At 63.4% G+C, this 13470-nt stretch overlaps 2 protein-coding genes across 3 annotated transcripts; one reads left to right on the forward strand and one right to left on the reverse strand.

Annotated features, from left to right (window-relative positions):
* Positions 1-1718: 1718 nt before the first annotated feature.
* Positions 1719-6240, reverse strand: LOC135402105 (uncharacterized). Its single transcript, XM_064634886.1, has 14 exons — positions 5377-6240; positions 5148-5308; positions 4892-5051; positions 4594-4764; positions 4419-4510; positions 4170-4327; positions 3986-4089; positions 3671-3895; positions 3460-3545; positions 3155-3291; positions 2902-2991; positions 2566-2774; positions 2229-2435; positions 1719-2111 (listed from the first exon to the last, which is right to left on the reverse strand). Exons 1-14 carry the CDS (start codon positions 5659-5661, stop codon positions 1824-1826), a joined length of 2373 nt encoding a protein of 790 aa, XP_064490956.1. The 5' UTR covers positions 5662-6240; the 3' UTR covers positions 1719-1823.
* Positions 6241-8050: 1810 nt separating this feature from the next.
* On the forward strand, positions 8051-13265 carry TRAPPC3 (trafficking protein particle complex subunit 3). Of its 2 annotated transcripts, XM_064635449.1 has the most exons (6): positions 8091-8195; positions 9634-9681; positions 10539-10636; positions 10860-10959; positions 11217-11399; positions 11695-13265. In XM_064635449.1, the coding sequence occupies exons 1-6, from the start codon at positions 8154-8156 to the stop codon at positions 11812-11814; spliced, it is 591 nt and encodes a 196-aa protein (XP_064491519.1). In that variant the 5' UTR covers positions 8091-8153; the 3' UTR covers positions 11815-13265. The 2 variants fall into 2 exon arrangements, with proteins under 2 accessions (XP_064491520.1, XP_064491519.1); XM_064635450.1 differs by lacking the exon at positions 9634-9681 and having other exon boundaries at positions 8051-8195.
* The last annotated feature ends 205 nt before the right edge of the window (positions 13266-13470 follow it).

Raw genomic sequence — 13470 nt, forward strand, 5'->3', positions numbered from 1 at the left:
ACTGGGTCCAGCCAAGCCTGTGGTCCTTATCCCCACAGCAGGGCCAGCCTGGAGCAGGGGGCACAGTGGGGAAGGGGCAACCATGAGCGTGGCCATGCTCTGACAGTGTTCCAGTGTGGGCAGAAGCACAGAGGACTCGTGGCCGCCACACCAGCCCAAGTCAATGGGCTTATACAAGCAGGGCATCGACCAATCGCTCCCTGGAGGCAGAGCCCTGCTGGGTCGGGGTTCCTGGGTCCAGCCCCCCCAGTCCTCTGGCTCTGGGAACAGCCGCCCTCCCTGGGCTGATGGAAAATCCAATGAGCTCATGATGAGCACTGTGCCCAGCCCCAGCAGCTGCACATCCCGGCACTCCCTGTGCTCCTCACCCCGTGGCCTGGGGGGCAGCACTGCCATGGCTCCCTCGGGCCAGCGTGGGGAGGGGGCTGCACCCCGTGGGCTGGGCTCCAGCCGTGGTTCTGGCCTCCTCAGCATGCCCAGCACCTGGCCCTGATGCTGCTTGTGGGGACCCAACGGGCTGAGCACCCCAAAGCTCAACAAAAGGACAACTGCAGACACAGCCCAGCCCCGCCGGTGTGAGCTGGGAAGCTGGGAGCAAACACGGATGAGGATGGCAAACAAACCCCCCCCGGCACCTCCGGGCAAAGAACTGCATGGGACACCCCATCCCACCTGCTCCCCACCCCTCTGCCCCCACCTCTCTCCTCAGCCCGAGGACTTTGCCCTGGCCACAGGCTGCTCCTACCCTGCTGCTCTGTGGCACTGTGGCCACGAGGGCTGATCTGAACCCCTGTCCCCAAAACACTCCAGCTGACCCCCACCAGCCCTGGGGCAGTGACCCAGCAGGACCCCAGGGGTGAGTGTCTGTCCCTGTGTCCTGCCCCAGGGTGCAGCAGGAGCCTGTTGCCAGCAGCGTGCCAGGGCAGCCACCAGCCCACCGGCATCTTGCCGTGGGGCCACACCGTGCCTGGTGGCAAATCCCGGCTGCTGCAGGACAGTCCCCCGTGGGTGCCGGTGACAAATGGGCCAGCGATGGGCTGAGCCCTGCCCTGCCCTGCCACAGCCCGCGCCGCTCTCTAATTATCCCAAGCCGCATCTGTAATTAGTGTCCTGATGTCATGGGGTCAGGCCTGGGCAGCCCCACGCGCTCCCCGCCACCCCCACCTTGGCCTCTGGCCCCAGGGCTGAAGGAGATCAGTCCTCCAACACCATCCGGAGGAGTTCCTGCCTGGCTCCGGCTCCCTGCCAGCACTGCCTCAGGAATCCTATCCCAGCCCTGTCCCACAGCCCCTGAGCTGCTGTAGGGCTGGATCTGTCCCTCTGACCAGCACAGGGCTCGGTCTCTCCCACCGCTGCACCTCTGCCCTGGCTGTACCCTGCCAGGGACAGATCCTGCCCGCACACGAGAGAGGCCAGTCCCTGCCCTCCCGAGCCTCCCAGGGCTGCCAGTGACCCACTCCCTGTGCACAGGGAATGTGCTGGAGCAGCCCAGCAGCTATAAATAGAGCGGGAGGCACAGGCATGTGCGGCCACGGCACACGCTGCCCGGCCACTGCCTGGTGGCCTATGTGGGGCATGGGCAGGGTGTGGGGTGCAGGGTGTGGGACAGGGATGGGAGGAGGGAGAAAGCACCAGGCAGAGGAAGGGCACTGTGGTCCTGCTGCAGGAGGATCCCAGCACTGCGCCAGGGGGACAGAGGGGAGGAGGCCCCACAAAGCCACCGTGGAGCACCAGCACTTTATTGCAGGGCAGACGACCCCCGAGCTCCCCGTGGCACACCTCGCACCCCTTCCCTCGGCCAGCGCCCCGCTGCCACTGCACCGTCAGCACCCGCGCAGGGGCCGGGCCGCGCCGGTGACGCCGAACCGCGCGCTCAGCACCTCCGAGGGCGCCCGCGTCCGCTGGCCCGGCTGCTGCCCCCCGGCAAAGAGGGTGAAGGTGCCAGGCTCCAGGAGCCAGTCCCGTGCCCACACCGCGCGCTGCTCGGCCAGCACCTGGAAGGACAGTTTGGTCTCCCGGCCGGCCGGCACAGCCACGCGCCGGAAAGCCACCAGCTGCCAGCGTGGCACCGGCACGGACGACTGCTCCCAGCGCAGGTACAGCTGCACCACCTGCCCGGAGGGACAGGAGTCAGTGCCACAGGGACCCCCCGGCAGCCCCTTGGCAGGGGAGAGCCAGGGCACATCTGTGCCCGTACAGCCAGCTCAGTGCAGAGCAGCTGTGCCCACCTCCTCGCCGTCGCGCGGCCCCGTGTTCTCCAGCACCACAGACACGGTGAGGTTGGCACAGACAGGCAGCACCAGGGGGCTCAGCACCAGGTCCCGATAGTGGAAGGTGGTGTAGGAGAGCCCGTACCCGAAGGGGTAGAGCGGGGCCTCCTGCCCGTAGTACCGGTACGTCCGTCCCTCCATGGTGTAGTTCTCCATCGGTGGCACCTGAAGGACACAAGGCAGTGGAGCAGGGCAGGGCTGGGTGGCCATGGACGAGCACCAGCCCTGCATCCCACCACTGCTCTGGCCACCGAGGCAGGAAAGGGCTACAGGTGCCACCAGCACCCCACCTTACCTGGTGCATGCCCGCGGGCCACGTGGCCGGCAGCCGCCCGGCCGGGCTGGCCCCCGCCTTGCCCAGTAGGACCCTGGCGATGGCCAAGCCAGTGGCCTGGGCAGGGAAGAAGCAGGCCAGGATGGCCCCCACACCATCGTGTGCCTGTGCCCAGCCCACGTCCAGGGGCCCCGCGTTGAACAGCAGCAGGATGACGGGGCGCCCGGCGGCTGCGGGGAGGTGGCTGTCACTGAGAGCCCTGCAGTGGCACTGCTGGGATGGCTCCAGGGTGTCCTGTGGATGGGCAACACCTGGGAGGGCTGTGGCCCCACTCGCTGGGCCCCACAGAGCCCCTACCTGCCTGCACGGCGTCCTGCAGCAGCTCCAGCTGGTGCCCTGGCAGGGACAGGTCACTCCGGTCCTTCGCCTCTGTCTCCACACCCACCCCTGCATGGGGACAGCCAAGGGACAGCCCCTTACACCCACCCGGGGCACTGCAGGCAGACAGGGCAGAGGGACACTGCCCGCCTCAGAGGGAGCTCACGGGCACCCCTTCTCTCCCAGAGCGCTCCCCTTCCCCTGGCAATGCCCACCTGGTGCTCCCACCTACCTGTGCCCAGGCAGACCACCACCACATCAGCTGTCCCCACCGCCCTCACCACCTGTGCCCGGGAGTACCGCCGGCACCGGGGCTCGCCGCAGCCCGCCGCGAAGCTGACGTTGGCCCCCAGCGTCTCCAGCCCCCTCCTGTGCCAGGGAAGAGCAGAGGGCACAGGGGCTGCTCTACCCCAGGTTCAGGGCACACTGGGGATGCCCCCCTTGCCCTGACCCCCAGAGAAGGGACGAGCGGCTCCAGCAGCAGCCCCAGGCAGTGCCCAGGACAGGGGAACACGAGGTGGCACTGCGGTGTCTCACCGGGGAGTGTGGATGTACTGAGGCTCTGGCACCGGCGCGTAGTCCCCAAACAGCACCCTGGGGTTGTCAGCGAAGGGACCCACTACCTGTGGAGGGCAGAGGGGTGACGGTGGGCACTGGCAGCCCTGTGCCACCTGTGTGAGTAGGGTACAGAGCCAGCAGCAGCCCCTGGGTCACTGTGTCCCCCTGCCTGCCCCGTGCAGGGGCTCACCGCGAGGCGCTGGCCGGGCAGGTCCTGGGCCCGCAGGGGCAGAGTCCCCCGAATGTTCTTCAGCAGCACAAAGCTCTTGACAGCAGCTTCCAGCGAGAGGTTGCGGTGCTCAGGGCTCTGCACCACGCTCAGGTCCAGGGCACTGTAGGGGTTCATCTCTGGGGGGTCAAACTCCCCCAGCCGCATCCGCGTGTAGAAGAGGGGCCGGACTCGGTCACGCAGCATCTGCGGAGACCCCAACCCCAAAACCTCGGTTGTGCTTGGCAGGGACAGCCCGGGCTCCCTGCCCCCCTTGCCCTGCTCCCCTTGGCTCACCTGTAGCGTGATGTTGCCCATGGCCAGAGCCTGAGGGATGTGCATGAAGATGTTGTTCCTCATGCCATAGGAGAGCTCCAGGTTGCAGCCGGCGTTGACTGAGGCTGCCATGCCGGAGAGAAGGGAGAACACCCGTCACAGCCGTGGGATGCCCAGGGACCGCACACCCAGCCCGTGAGCTCACCGACTGCTGTCTCCAGGAAGGTGTGTGTGTAGTGGTGCCCCAGCATGATGAGCTCCAGGGCCCCCTCGTCGCTCACCACGTACCCCTCGAAGCCCCACTCGCCACGCAGGATGTCCGTCAGCAGCTTCTTGTTGGCACAGGCGGGAACGCCGTTGATCCTGTCGGAGAGGGAATGGGGCAGCCCGGAGAGCCAGGCACCGGCCACGCCGTGGGCAGCCCAGCCCATGTGGCCCCTACCGTGCTCCCAACCTGTTGTAGCTGCACATGAAGCTGAAGGAACCAGCACGGACACACGCCTGGAACTGGGGCAGGAAGGTCATGCGCCAGTCCCGCTCCAGCACCTGCAAGCGCCGCAGCAGAGCAGGGTCAGGAGTGCCCGGAGTGTCACCCGCCCTCCTGCCACCCCTGGACCTGCCGCACTCGCCTTGGCGTCGAAGCTGAGCCTGGATTTGGGGATGTTCTCAGGGCCCCCGTGCACGCTGAAGTGTTTGCAGCCGGCGCTGGCCTTGATGTAGCGGGGGTGCTGGCCCTGCAGCCCCTGCACGAAGCTGCGGCCCAGCTCCCCACTCAGGAACGGGTCCTCCCCGTAGGTCTCCTGGCCGAGGTGCAGGCGGGTCATCACCGAGACCCCCAGCCCCGTGTCCCCACTGCCACGTCCAGCTGGTTGGCCATGGTCCTGCGTGGCCTGATCCCAGCCAGGGGCCACCCCCCCACGCTGGCACCTGGTTCCTGCCCCACAGCGGGTGTCTCATGATGTTCAGGACGGGGCTGAAGCAGCTGAGCCCGGTGTGGTCCCCGTAGCGGCCGGTGGCGGCGAAGTCGTTGTGCTTGGCTCTCACCTCGGTGGCCGTGGCGTTGGCCACCCGGTAGATGAGCTCAGGGCTGTGGGGACGGCAGGGGGGTGTCAGGGGGAGCGGACGAGGGGGTCCTATCTCACAAGGTCACGTCCCACACCCCCGGGTGCCCCGGTGCCCATACCTGAAGGTGGCAGCGAGCCCCAGCGCCTGTGGGAAGGCCGTGGCCCACCCGGGCGCCTCGGCATCGCCCCGCAGACACTCCGTGTTCCAGTTGTAGGGCGCGATGCCCAACCGTGGGATGGGGGGCGCGGGGCCGTTGCGCATCGCCCCCCCCCTCGCCACCTGCGGGGCAGCGGCGCTGAGCGGGGGGTCCCGCGGGGGTCCCCGGGGGGGTCCCGCTGCCCCCTCACCTGCAGCACCAGCTCGGCGGGGCTCAGCCGGCCCAGCAGGTCGTCGAGGCGGCTGTGCCAGGGCAGCGCGGGGTCCCAGAAGGGGAAGGGAGGCGGCCGCGCCCGCACCGGGCCCGCGCACAGCACCGCGCACAGCACCAAGACCCGCAGCGCCAGCGCCGCTCCCGGGCTGGTCCCGCACGGCATGGCCTGGCTCGGCCCCCGGGACCCGCACGGCATGGCCCGGCTCGGCCCCCGAGACCCGCACGGCATGGCCCGGCTCGGCCCCCGAGACCCGCACGGCATGGCCCGGCTCGGCCCCGGCGATGAGCGAGGCGGGGCGGAGTGTGGCGGAGCCGGTCCTGCGCCCCCGGACGGGGCGGAGCGCGGCGGGGCGGGACGGGACGGGGGTCCTGGGGCTCTGTCGGGTCCCGGGCGCCCTCCGGACCGATCAGCTGGATGCGTCAGGGTCTGTGTTTGGGGGCGGCGACCCCCGAGCCCCGCGCAGCCGGGCCCCGCCCCGGGGACAGGTCGCGGCGTTCCAGTTCCACCCGCCCCCCCCCTCGAGCATCTCCCGTCTGCGAGCGGGACCCCGCAGAGCCGCCCGGCTCCTGGTGCCTCCCGGCTGCAGCGGGAGCTGCCCCACCTGGGAAGGGTCCCCACCAGGCGTCCAGGAGATCCAAAGAGCGAGGTGCCAGCAGGGATGCCCTGTGTGCCCCACGTGCCGCCCAGCTCAGCTCGGCGGGGCACTGCCAGGGACTCCTGCGGTGACCAGGGACACGGTGTCTTCTTAGGCTGGGTATCAGAGAAAGGTTCTTCCCCCAGAGGGTGGTTGGGCACTGACCAGGCTCCCCAGGGTAGTGGGTACAGCACCAACCCTGCCAGAGCTCAAGGAGCATTTGGACAATGCTCTCATGGACAGGGTGGGATTGTTGGGGTATCTGTGCAGGGCCAGAGGTTGGATTGGATGGTCCTTGTGGGTCCCTTCGCACTCAGGACACTCCATGATTCCACAGTCTCCAGTGGCCACCAGCGCACCAGAGCCACTGTGGCAGAGAGCACGAGGTGGCACTGGGGGCTGGGAGCAGGAGGGGAGCTGGCACTGCAGGGGTGGAGACGGGGAGCACAGACATCCCATCACCTCCCTGGCACGACGGAGGTGCCGCTGGCAGCCCCCCAGCCCGGACTGACCCCACCGTGCCCCGGTGCCAGGCCCGGTGCCTCACCGCCGGCACAGCCCGCGGTGTCCCGGGGACGCGGCCATGTAAGGCAATGCCCGCGGGCCCCGCAGCCCGGCCGGTCCCCGCGCTCCCGGCCCGGCGGGGACAGCCAGCCCACTCCCAGCTGCCGGATTCCTGAGCAGCCGGCGGCGCTGGGGGGGTCCCTCTGCACCCGCAGCACGTCCTGCCCCCGGCACGCAGCCCCAGCCGAGCCACTCGCTCAGGGACAGGTCTGGAGGAGAGACATAACGGAATGAATAAATAAACAACAGGCGGATTAAATGAATGAATGAAAAAAAAAAAACAAACCACCAGGCAGACCCCGTCTGGGAGCAGAGCTCCGTGTTCCGGGGACTGTGCTGGCTGAGCAGGGTCAGGGAGAGCTGGGTTGTTTCAGGAAGCATTCCCTGCAGTCCCTGGAGCCCAGGCCAGGCTGGTCCCCCGCCGCGTTCCTGTGGAGCCATTTGTGTCTCATGGGCAGGAAAACCTGCCCCGAGCAGCTCCTGCTCCTGCAGCCCGGGGCTCCTGCAGCCCAGGGACACCCGCCGCCCTTTCCCCTGGCTCCAGCCTCTGCCAGAGCCCCGAGCCAGCCGGGAAGGCGCTGGAACAGCTGCCCAGGGCAGCGGTCACAGCCCCGACCCTGCCAGAGCTCGGGGAGCGTTTGGACAACGCTCGCAGGCACAGGGTGGGATTTCGGGGTGTCTGTGCAGGGACGGGAGCGGGACTGGGTGGTCCTGGTGGGTCCCTCCAGCTCAGGCCGTTCCACGACTCCACTCCCATTCCAAGGGGGCAGTGTGCGACCGGGCTGGGAGCGGGGCCCGCAGCCCAGGAGGGGCCCTTTCCCCACGGACAGAGCCTCGCTCTGCCCACGGCCCGTTCCGCGAGGAGCCACCGACCCGGCACCGCCCTCACCGGGGCCGGGGGGCCGCGGGAGGGCCCCTGCGGCGGGCGCCGGCTCGGGACCGACGGGCCCGGCGGGAGCGGGCCCGGGGAGGGTGCGGGAGGAGGGAGCAGGTCAGCGGTGCCGGGGGTACCGGGGCCGGGGGGGAGCGGGAGGAGGGAGCAGGTCAGCGGTGCCGGGGGTACCGGGGCCGGGGGGGAGCGGGAGGAGGGAGCAGGTCAGCGGTGCCGGGGGTACCGGGGCCGGGGGGGAGCGGGAGGAGGGAGCAGGTCAGCGGTGCCGGGGGTACCGGGGCCGGGGGGAGCGGGAGGAGGGAGCAGGTCAGCGGTGCTGAGGGGACCGGGGCCGGGGGGCAGCGGGCCCTGCAGGCCCGGGCTGGGGGGCGGAACCGACCGGGCCCGGCGGGGCCCCGGCGGGGCCTCGGCGGGGCGGGGGCGCCCCCTTGCGGCGGGCGCAGCGCGGTCAGCTGACCCTTCCCGCTCGCCGCGATTGGCCGGCTCTCGCGGCGGGGGAGGCCGCGCGCGGTGCACCCTCGGGGTTGTAGTCCCGCACTGCGGGCGGAACGCGGACGGCGGCTCGGCGCGGACTGCGGGTCCCAGCATGCCCCGCGCGGCCCGCGGTGCCCCGCGCTCGGAGCGGAGCCGCGGGGCCGGACCGGGCCGGGCCGGGCGGACACGATGTCGCGACAGGGCGGGCGCGGCACCGAGAGCAAGAAAATGGTAACGGCGGGGCCCGGCGGGGCCGGGGCGGCGAGCGCGGGGCGCGGCCCGGGGCGGGGGTGAGTGCCCAGGGCGGCAGGGCCCGGCAGCGATCAGCCGGCACCGGCACCAGGCGCGCCCGTTCGTGGGGCCTTCACACCCAAAACGCTTCCCCTCTCCAACCCCATTATCCACTGAGCCAGGAACTGCGAGATGGAGCCCAAAGCTGCAGAGCTCGGCTCGAATTCGGGGTCGAATTAATTAGTTTTTAATGCAAAATCGGTAATAAAAAAATAAAATCTGGGTTATTTTTTTTCTCCCTCTCTGGCCGTGTGGAGGGGCTGGGTCAGGCTGAGCTGCCCCTCCGTGCCGTGGGGGAATCCTCTTCCAGGGATTCAGCTCCTTAAACGCAACGATTATTTATGGAATTGGTGTTAATTCATTGGAATTCTGACACTTTTGTGGCCACAGAACAGTTACGCAGTGTGGACACTGTGGACTGGTCTGCAGTGGGAAGTAACACAAACAGTGGGAAAAGCTTTGGGCACTTTAATTCCGTCAGATGGGCTGAAAATGAAGAATTTCCGCACAAAAACAAATGTAGAGGTTTGCCTCGTTTGGAGTTGCGTGAACAGCAGCGTCTCAGGCAATGACTGTGCCCACTTTGGGTGTGCTGGGGCTGCCAACAGCAGGTGACCCCCTCGGTGGCCTCACTCAGTGACAGACCCTGGGCTGGGGACAGCTGGATTCCCCCCTTCCATCCCCCTCCCCTCCACCTCTGTCTTTACTAAAACCACTGACACCCTCACAACCTGTTCTGCATGAATGTTAAATTCTCTGCCAAGTGTCTGAGTCCAGCTGAGCCAAAGGAACTTCCACCTCGTCCTTCCACTGGTGTGAACATGCCCAACCTTTAGTTTTCCAAGAGAAAAGCAGAATTTTAAGCAAAAAAACCCCAAAGAATGTGTCAGTTCTTTAGAGCCAAAGTGGGGCAAAAGTTCCAAGGAGCCTGACTGGTTCTTTTCTTACCTGAAGTCTTTTGGTTGTTGTTGCTCCTTGGAAATGGCAATTCCAGAATCATGGAATGGTTTGGGTTGGAAGGGACCTTAAAGACCATTTACTTCCACCCCCTGCCATGGGCAGGGACACCTTCCACTATCCCAGGTTGTCCAAGCCCTGTCCAACCTGGCCTTGGACACTTCCAGGGATGGGGCAGCCACAGCTTCTCTGGGCAACCTGTGCCAGGGCCTCCCCACCCTCACAGGGAGGAATTTCTTCCTAATCAAGGAACAAGACAAGGTGGAATTCCCTGTGTCCTCTACCAACCCAGTTTCTTTTTGGGGGTGATTCCTCCGTGTGTTTGTTGTGGCTTTGTGTGAACTCGTCGTGGTCTGTGTTGTCTCTTAACTCTGATCTTGTCTCTTTTCCCTCCCTGCCTGCTGCTGCTTTCATTCTCTAGTATTGGTATTTGCCATTCATTTCACCTTCTGCCTCTCTGCAGCTCATGGTAGGTGACAGATCCCAGATCAGCCCCTCTGATCCCCCTGCATGCCAAAACTGACAGCAGAAACCAGTGCTGGGGGTTCGTGTGTTCCCCAGAACACTTCCTTTTGCAGAGTTTGTTGGTCTGGCTTGATGGCTCCCAAAAAATGCTCTTTGACATCATTTCAGGGTGAGGATCGAAGGTGGTGGCTGGGAGAGGAGAACTTTTCCCCCTTTCTGCAAATTTTCTGCAAATCTGACAACTGTGCAAAGAAAACCTGAGTGACTTTGTTCCTGGATGTGCACAGCACTCGAGTGCTGAGCTGGCCTGGGATCATCCTCCCTGAGCCTCTCTGCTGGGTCTGAGGAGCTGATTTTAATCTGTGAAGCAAATTCTGTGCCCAGAAAACTTTCTAGGGACCGGATGAGTCTTGTTTCTTGGTACAGAGTGTTATAAATCCCTGGCTGGAGGAGCATTTTTGGCCTGTTGAAAGGACCAGAGCTGGAGCCCGCTGAGCGCTGCCCGTTTGTAACGTGTTGGTGAAACACAGGCTTGAGCCAGATCTCAGCTCTAGGCCAGTGGCTGAGGTAAATTCAGGGCCCTGGCATGGCACCTCGAGCCATCCAGGAGCTGTTGGGCTCTTTCCCAGAATCCCAGAGTGGTTTGGGTTGGAAGGGACCTTAAAGCTCGTCCGTAGGCAGGGACGTCTTCCACTAGACCAGGTTGCTCAGAGCCCCGTTCTGAGGAGAGTGAAGTTGTTGCCCAAACTGGAGCTGGGATCCCTCCTGATTAAGCACCATATTCCTTTGGGAATGCAGCAGGTGTCTGTCCCCTCCCTGTGCCGGGGCAGGTTCCGTGGGTGAGTCCCTTTTCCCCTGCAGAACTCGGAGCTGTTCACGCTGACCTACGGCGCCCTGGTCACCCAGCTCTGCAAGGACTACGAGAACGACGACGACGTCAACAAGCAGCTGGACAAGATGTGAGTGGCTCCAGGGGTGGGGGTGGATCTGCCACGTGGGAGCTGTGCCAGAGCTGGGACCACAGCAGGGATCACATCCCTGTGTGCTGCTCTGGGAGCAAAGTCCCGGCAGGCTGAAGTTATTTCAACACTGACCTTTCTCAGATTCAGCTTTTCTTCTCCGCTGTCTTCTTTTACAAAGATTTGTTGCCTTCCTAAAGCTGTTGCTCTGGTCCCTTCCCAGGGGTTACAACATCGGGGTCCGGCTCATCGAGGACTTCCTGGCCCGCTCCAACGTCGGCAGGTGCCACGATTTCCGTGAGACTGCTGATGTTATTGCAAAGGTGAACGTCCAAGCACAGCCTGCTCAGGTTTTGGTGGGGCTTTGCATGTGAGGATGGAATATTTACTGCCCATGGGACTGTTCTGAGAGTCTGGCTGAGATTTTGGGGATGAAAAAGAGAGATTTAGCCCAACTACTGCTGGCTGGTGGGAACTGGGAGAAAGGAGAGGTGTTTGCAAACCCCTTCAGTAATTTTACGTAGGTAAGGCTGTGCTGTTTCCTCACATGTTCTTGTTCCTCCTCTGTTTGACACAACAGATTGCATTTAAGATGTACCTGGGCATCACTCCCAGCATCACCAACTGGAGCCCTGGGGGTGACGAGTTCTCCCTGATCCTGGAAAACAATCCCTTAGTGGACTTTGTGGAGCTCCCTGACAACCACTCAACCCTCATCTACTCCAACCTGCTCTGTGGAGTGCTGCGGGGTGCCCTGGAAATGGTGAGCCATGTCTCTCTTCCCGTGGGATGGGGGTGTGGATAGCCAGGTGTCAGCAGATACTTTGATTCTAGCCCATGTTCGTGACTTCTGGTTTTGCTTTGGCCTTGAAGTGCATTCCCAGGGAACTGGCTGGGACAGCAGAGCAGCTGTGTCTCAAATTTCGGAGTCTGTAGAGCCCTGCATGTCATGCCGTGCCCTCAGAGTCCTTAAGCTGGTGCTCCAGGATCATTCAGTGCCTGGAGAGGCTGCTGTGCAAAGGGAGATCCCAGCTCCCCTCTCCTCTCCCCTCCCTCAGGTGCAGATGGCTGTGGATGTGAAGTTTGTGCAGGACACGCTGAAGGGTGACAGTGTCACAGAAATACGGATGAAGTTCATCAGGAGGATTGAAGACAACCTTCCAGCTGGGGAAGAGTGAACCACAGCCCCCTCCCTGGGGACTGGAGGGACCAGCTGGGCTTGGCCATTAGCTTTCCTCACAGGCCCACAGGGATCTCCTGCCCCTGCACACTCAGACTGACTCACTGACTGTTTCAGATGTCATTTTCTTCTTCTACTGTCACTTCCATCCTCTGTAGAAGATGATTTTCTGGTTGGTGTTTATTTCCCAGGTTCATTCTAAAGCTTTTTCATCAGCTGATGTGCTTTTCCTACTCCCCAGAGGCTTCCTATGCTCAGTTTCCAGTTGTGACCTGGGCTGTGTGAGAACAACTGCTCAGAGTCCAGGAGAGCTCCAGTCTGTTCACGTCTGGATCGGTGCTGGATGTCCAGAATTGGAGACCAAGCGATGAGAGCCCACAAATTCCCTGCTAAACCCTGTCCTTCCTTAAATGAGGTGTTTAAAATCCATTGGGAGAAAAGTGTGTAGTATTTCTGTAGACCAAACTGGCTTCCTGCACTTGATTCTGGGGTGACTGGTACATGCAAGCTTGATCCAAAGGGCTGGCTCAGGAGAGCTGCTGCAGTGCTGGCACTGGGTGGGGGGCTGTGGCACCACAGAGGATGGCAGATTTGGGAGTCCTGTGACCTTTCCAGTGTCCCTTCCCCAGCAACCTCACCACTCCCCTCTCGGGAAGGGAGATGTTAAACTGCAGTGGAGCAGCAGGAAATACTTTACGTGGAGAAAGGCAAGGGTGGCTCAGATGGCATCGGTGATCCACAGTGGGAACCAAACTCAGGCTCAGGCCTGGGAGATGTTAAAGGCATTTCAGACTCTCTTCTGCTGTTGGGGTGTGTAAACTGCATGGTGTGGAGGTGGTGCTGGGGTTTGTTCTCACACATGTTCAGGCTGCAGCAGAATTTCCCATGTTCTGTGACTGGCGACCTGTGGCACCTGCTGATCTGTAAAATACACAAAGTAGTGTTAGATAACAAAAAGCAAGAGACTGGAAAATCAGCTTCCTCTGCCACCCAGAGTCAGAAAACAGAGTGAGACATTGGGTTCCCAAATCACTTTACGTAGCATGAAGGCACAGCCCCACAGAGGTCACGGGGAGCTCCAGTACCTGTGTGGGTTGATGCCTGAGTGTGAGGTGAGAGGGAGTGACCTGCTGCTCCTGCTGCTCTTGTTTGGGTTCTCTGGATGAATGTTGGGTCATCTGGTGCTGAATGAGTCACCCTGTTCCTCTTTGGCCCAAGTGAGTCCCTTTGGATGCCCTGTGAGATGTGAAGGGCCAGTGAGTCACTGTAAGAGCAGCCAGAGAACAACACTGAAGCGCAGCGGTGGCCGGTGGGTGTTGGGGTCAGAGGTGCTGCACAGTCACGTTGCAGAGCTCAAAACCATCCCTTGTTTCTCATTGTTTTGACCATTCCACATCTCTTTAAAGCTGCATTTTAGAAGCAATTGCATTAAAAGAATCCCGGTGTCAACTCTTTGGTCTCCTCTTGCCTTTGTTCTGGTGGCGGGTGCTGGTGTGGAGTGGCAGCCAGGGCTGGCAAAGTGACAGTGGTGATGGGGTGCCCAGGGCTGGCAGGGCAACAGCAGCACCACAGCAAGAATTCCTGGCTGCCGGCGCTCCTGGGAGCTGCTGCCTGGAGGAACCTGCCCAGTATTCTGCACACGGAGGGCTGTGGC

This window comes from Pseudopipra pipra, chromosome 24 (genome assembly GCF_036250125.1).
Source record: "Pseudopipra pipra isolate bDixPip1 chromosome 24, bDixPip1.hap1, whole genome shotgun sequence".
NCBI classification, from domain to species: Eukaryota; Metazoa; Chordata; class Aves; order Passeriformes; family Pipridae; genus Pseudopipra; species Pseudopipra pipra.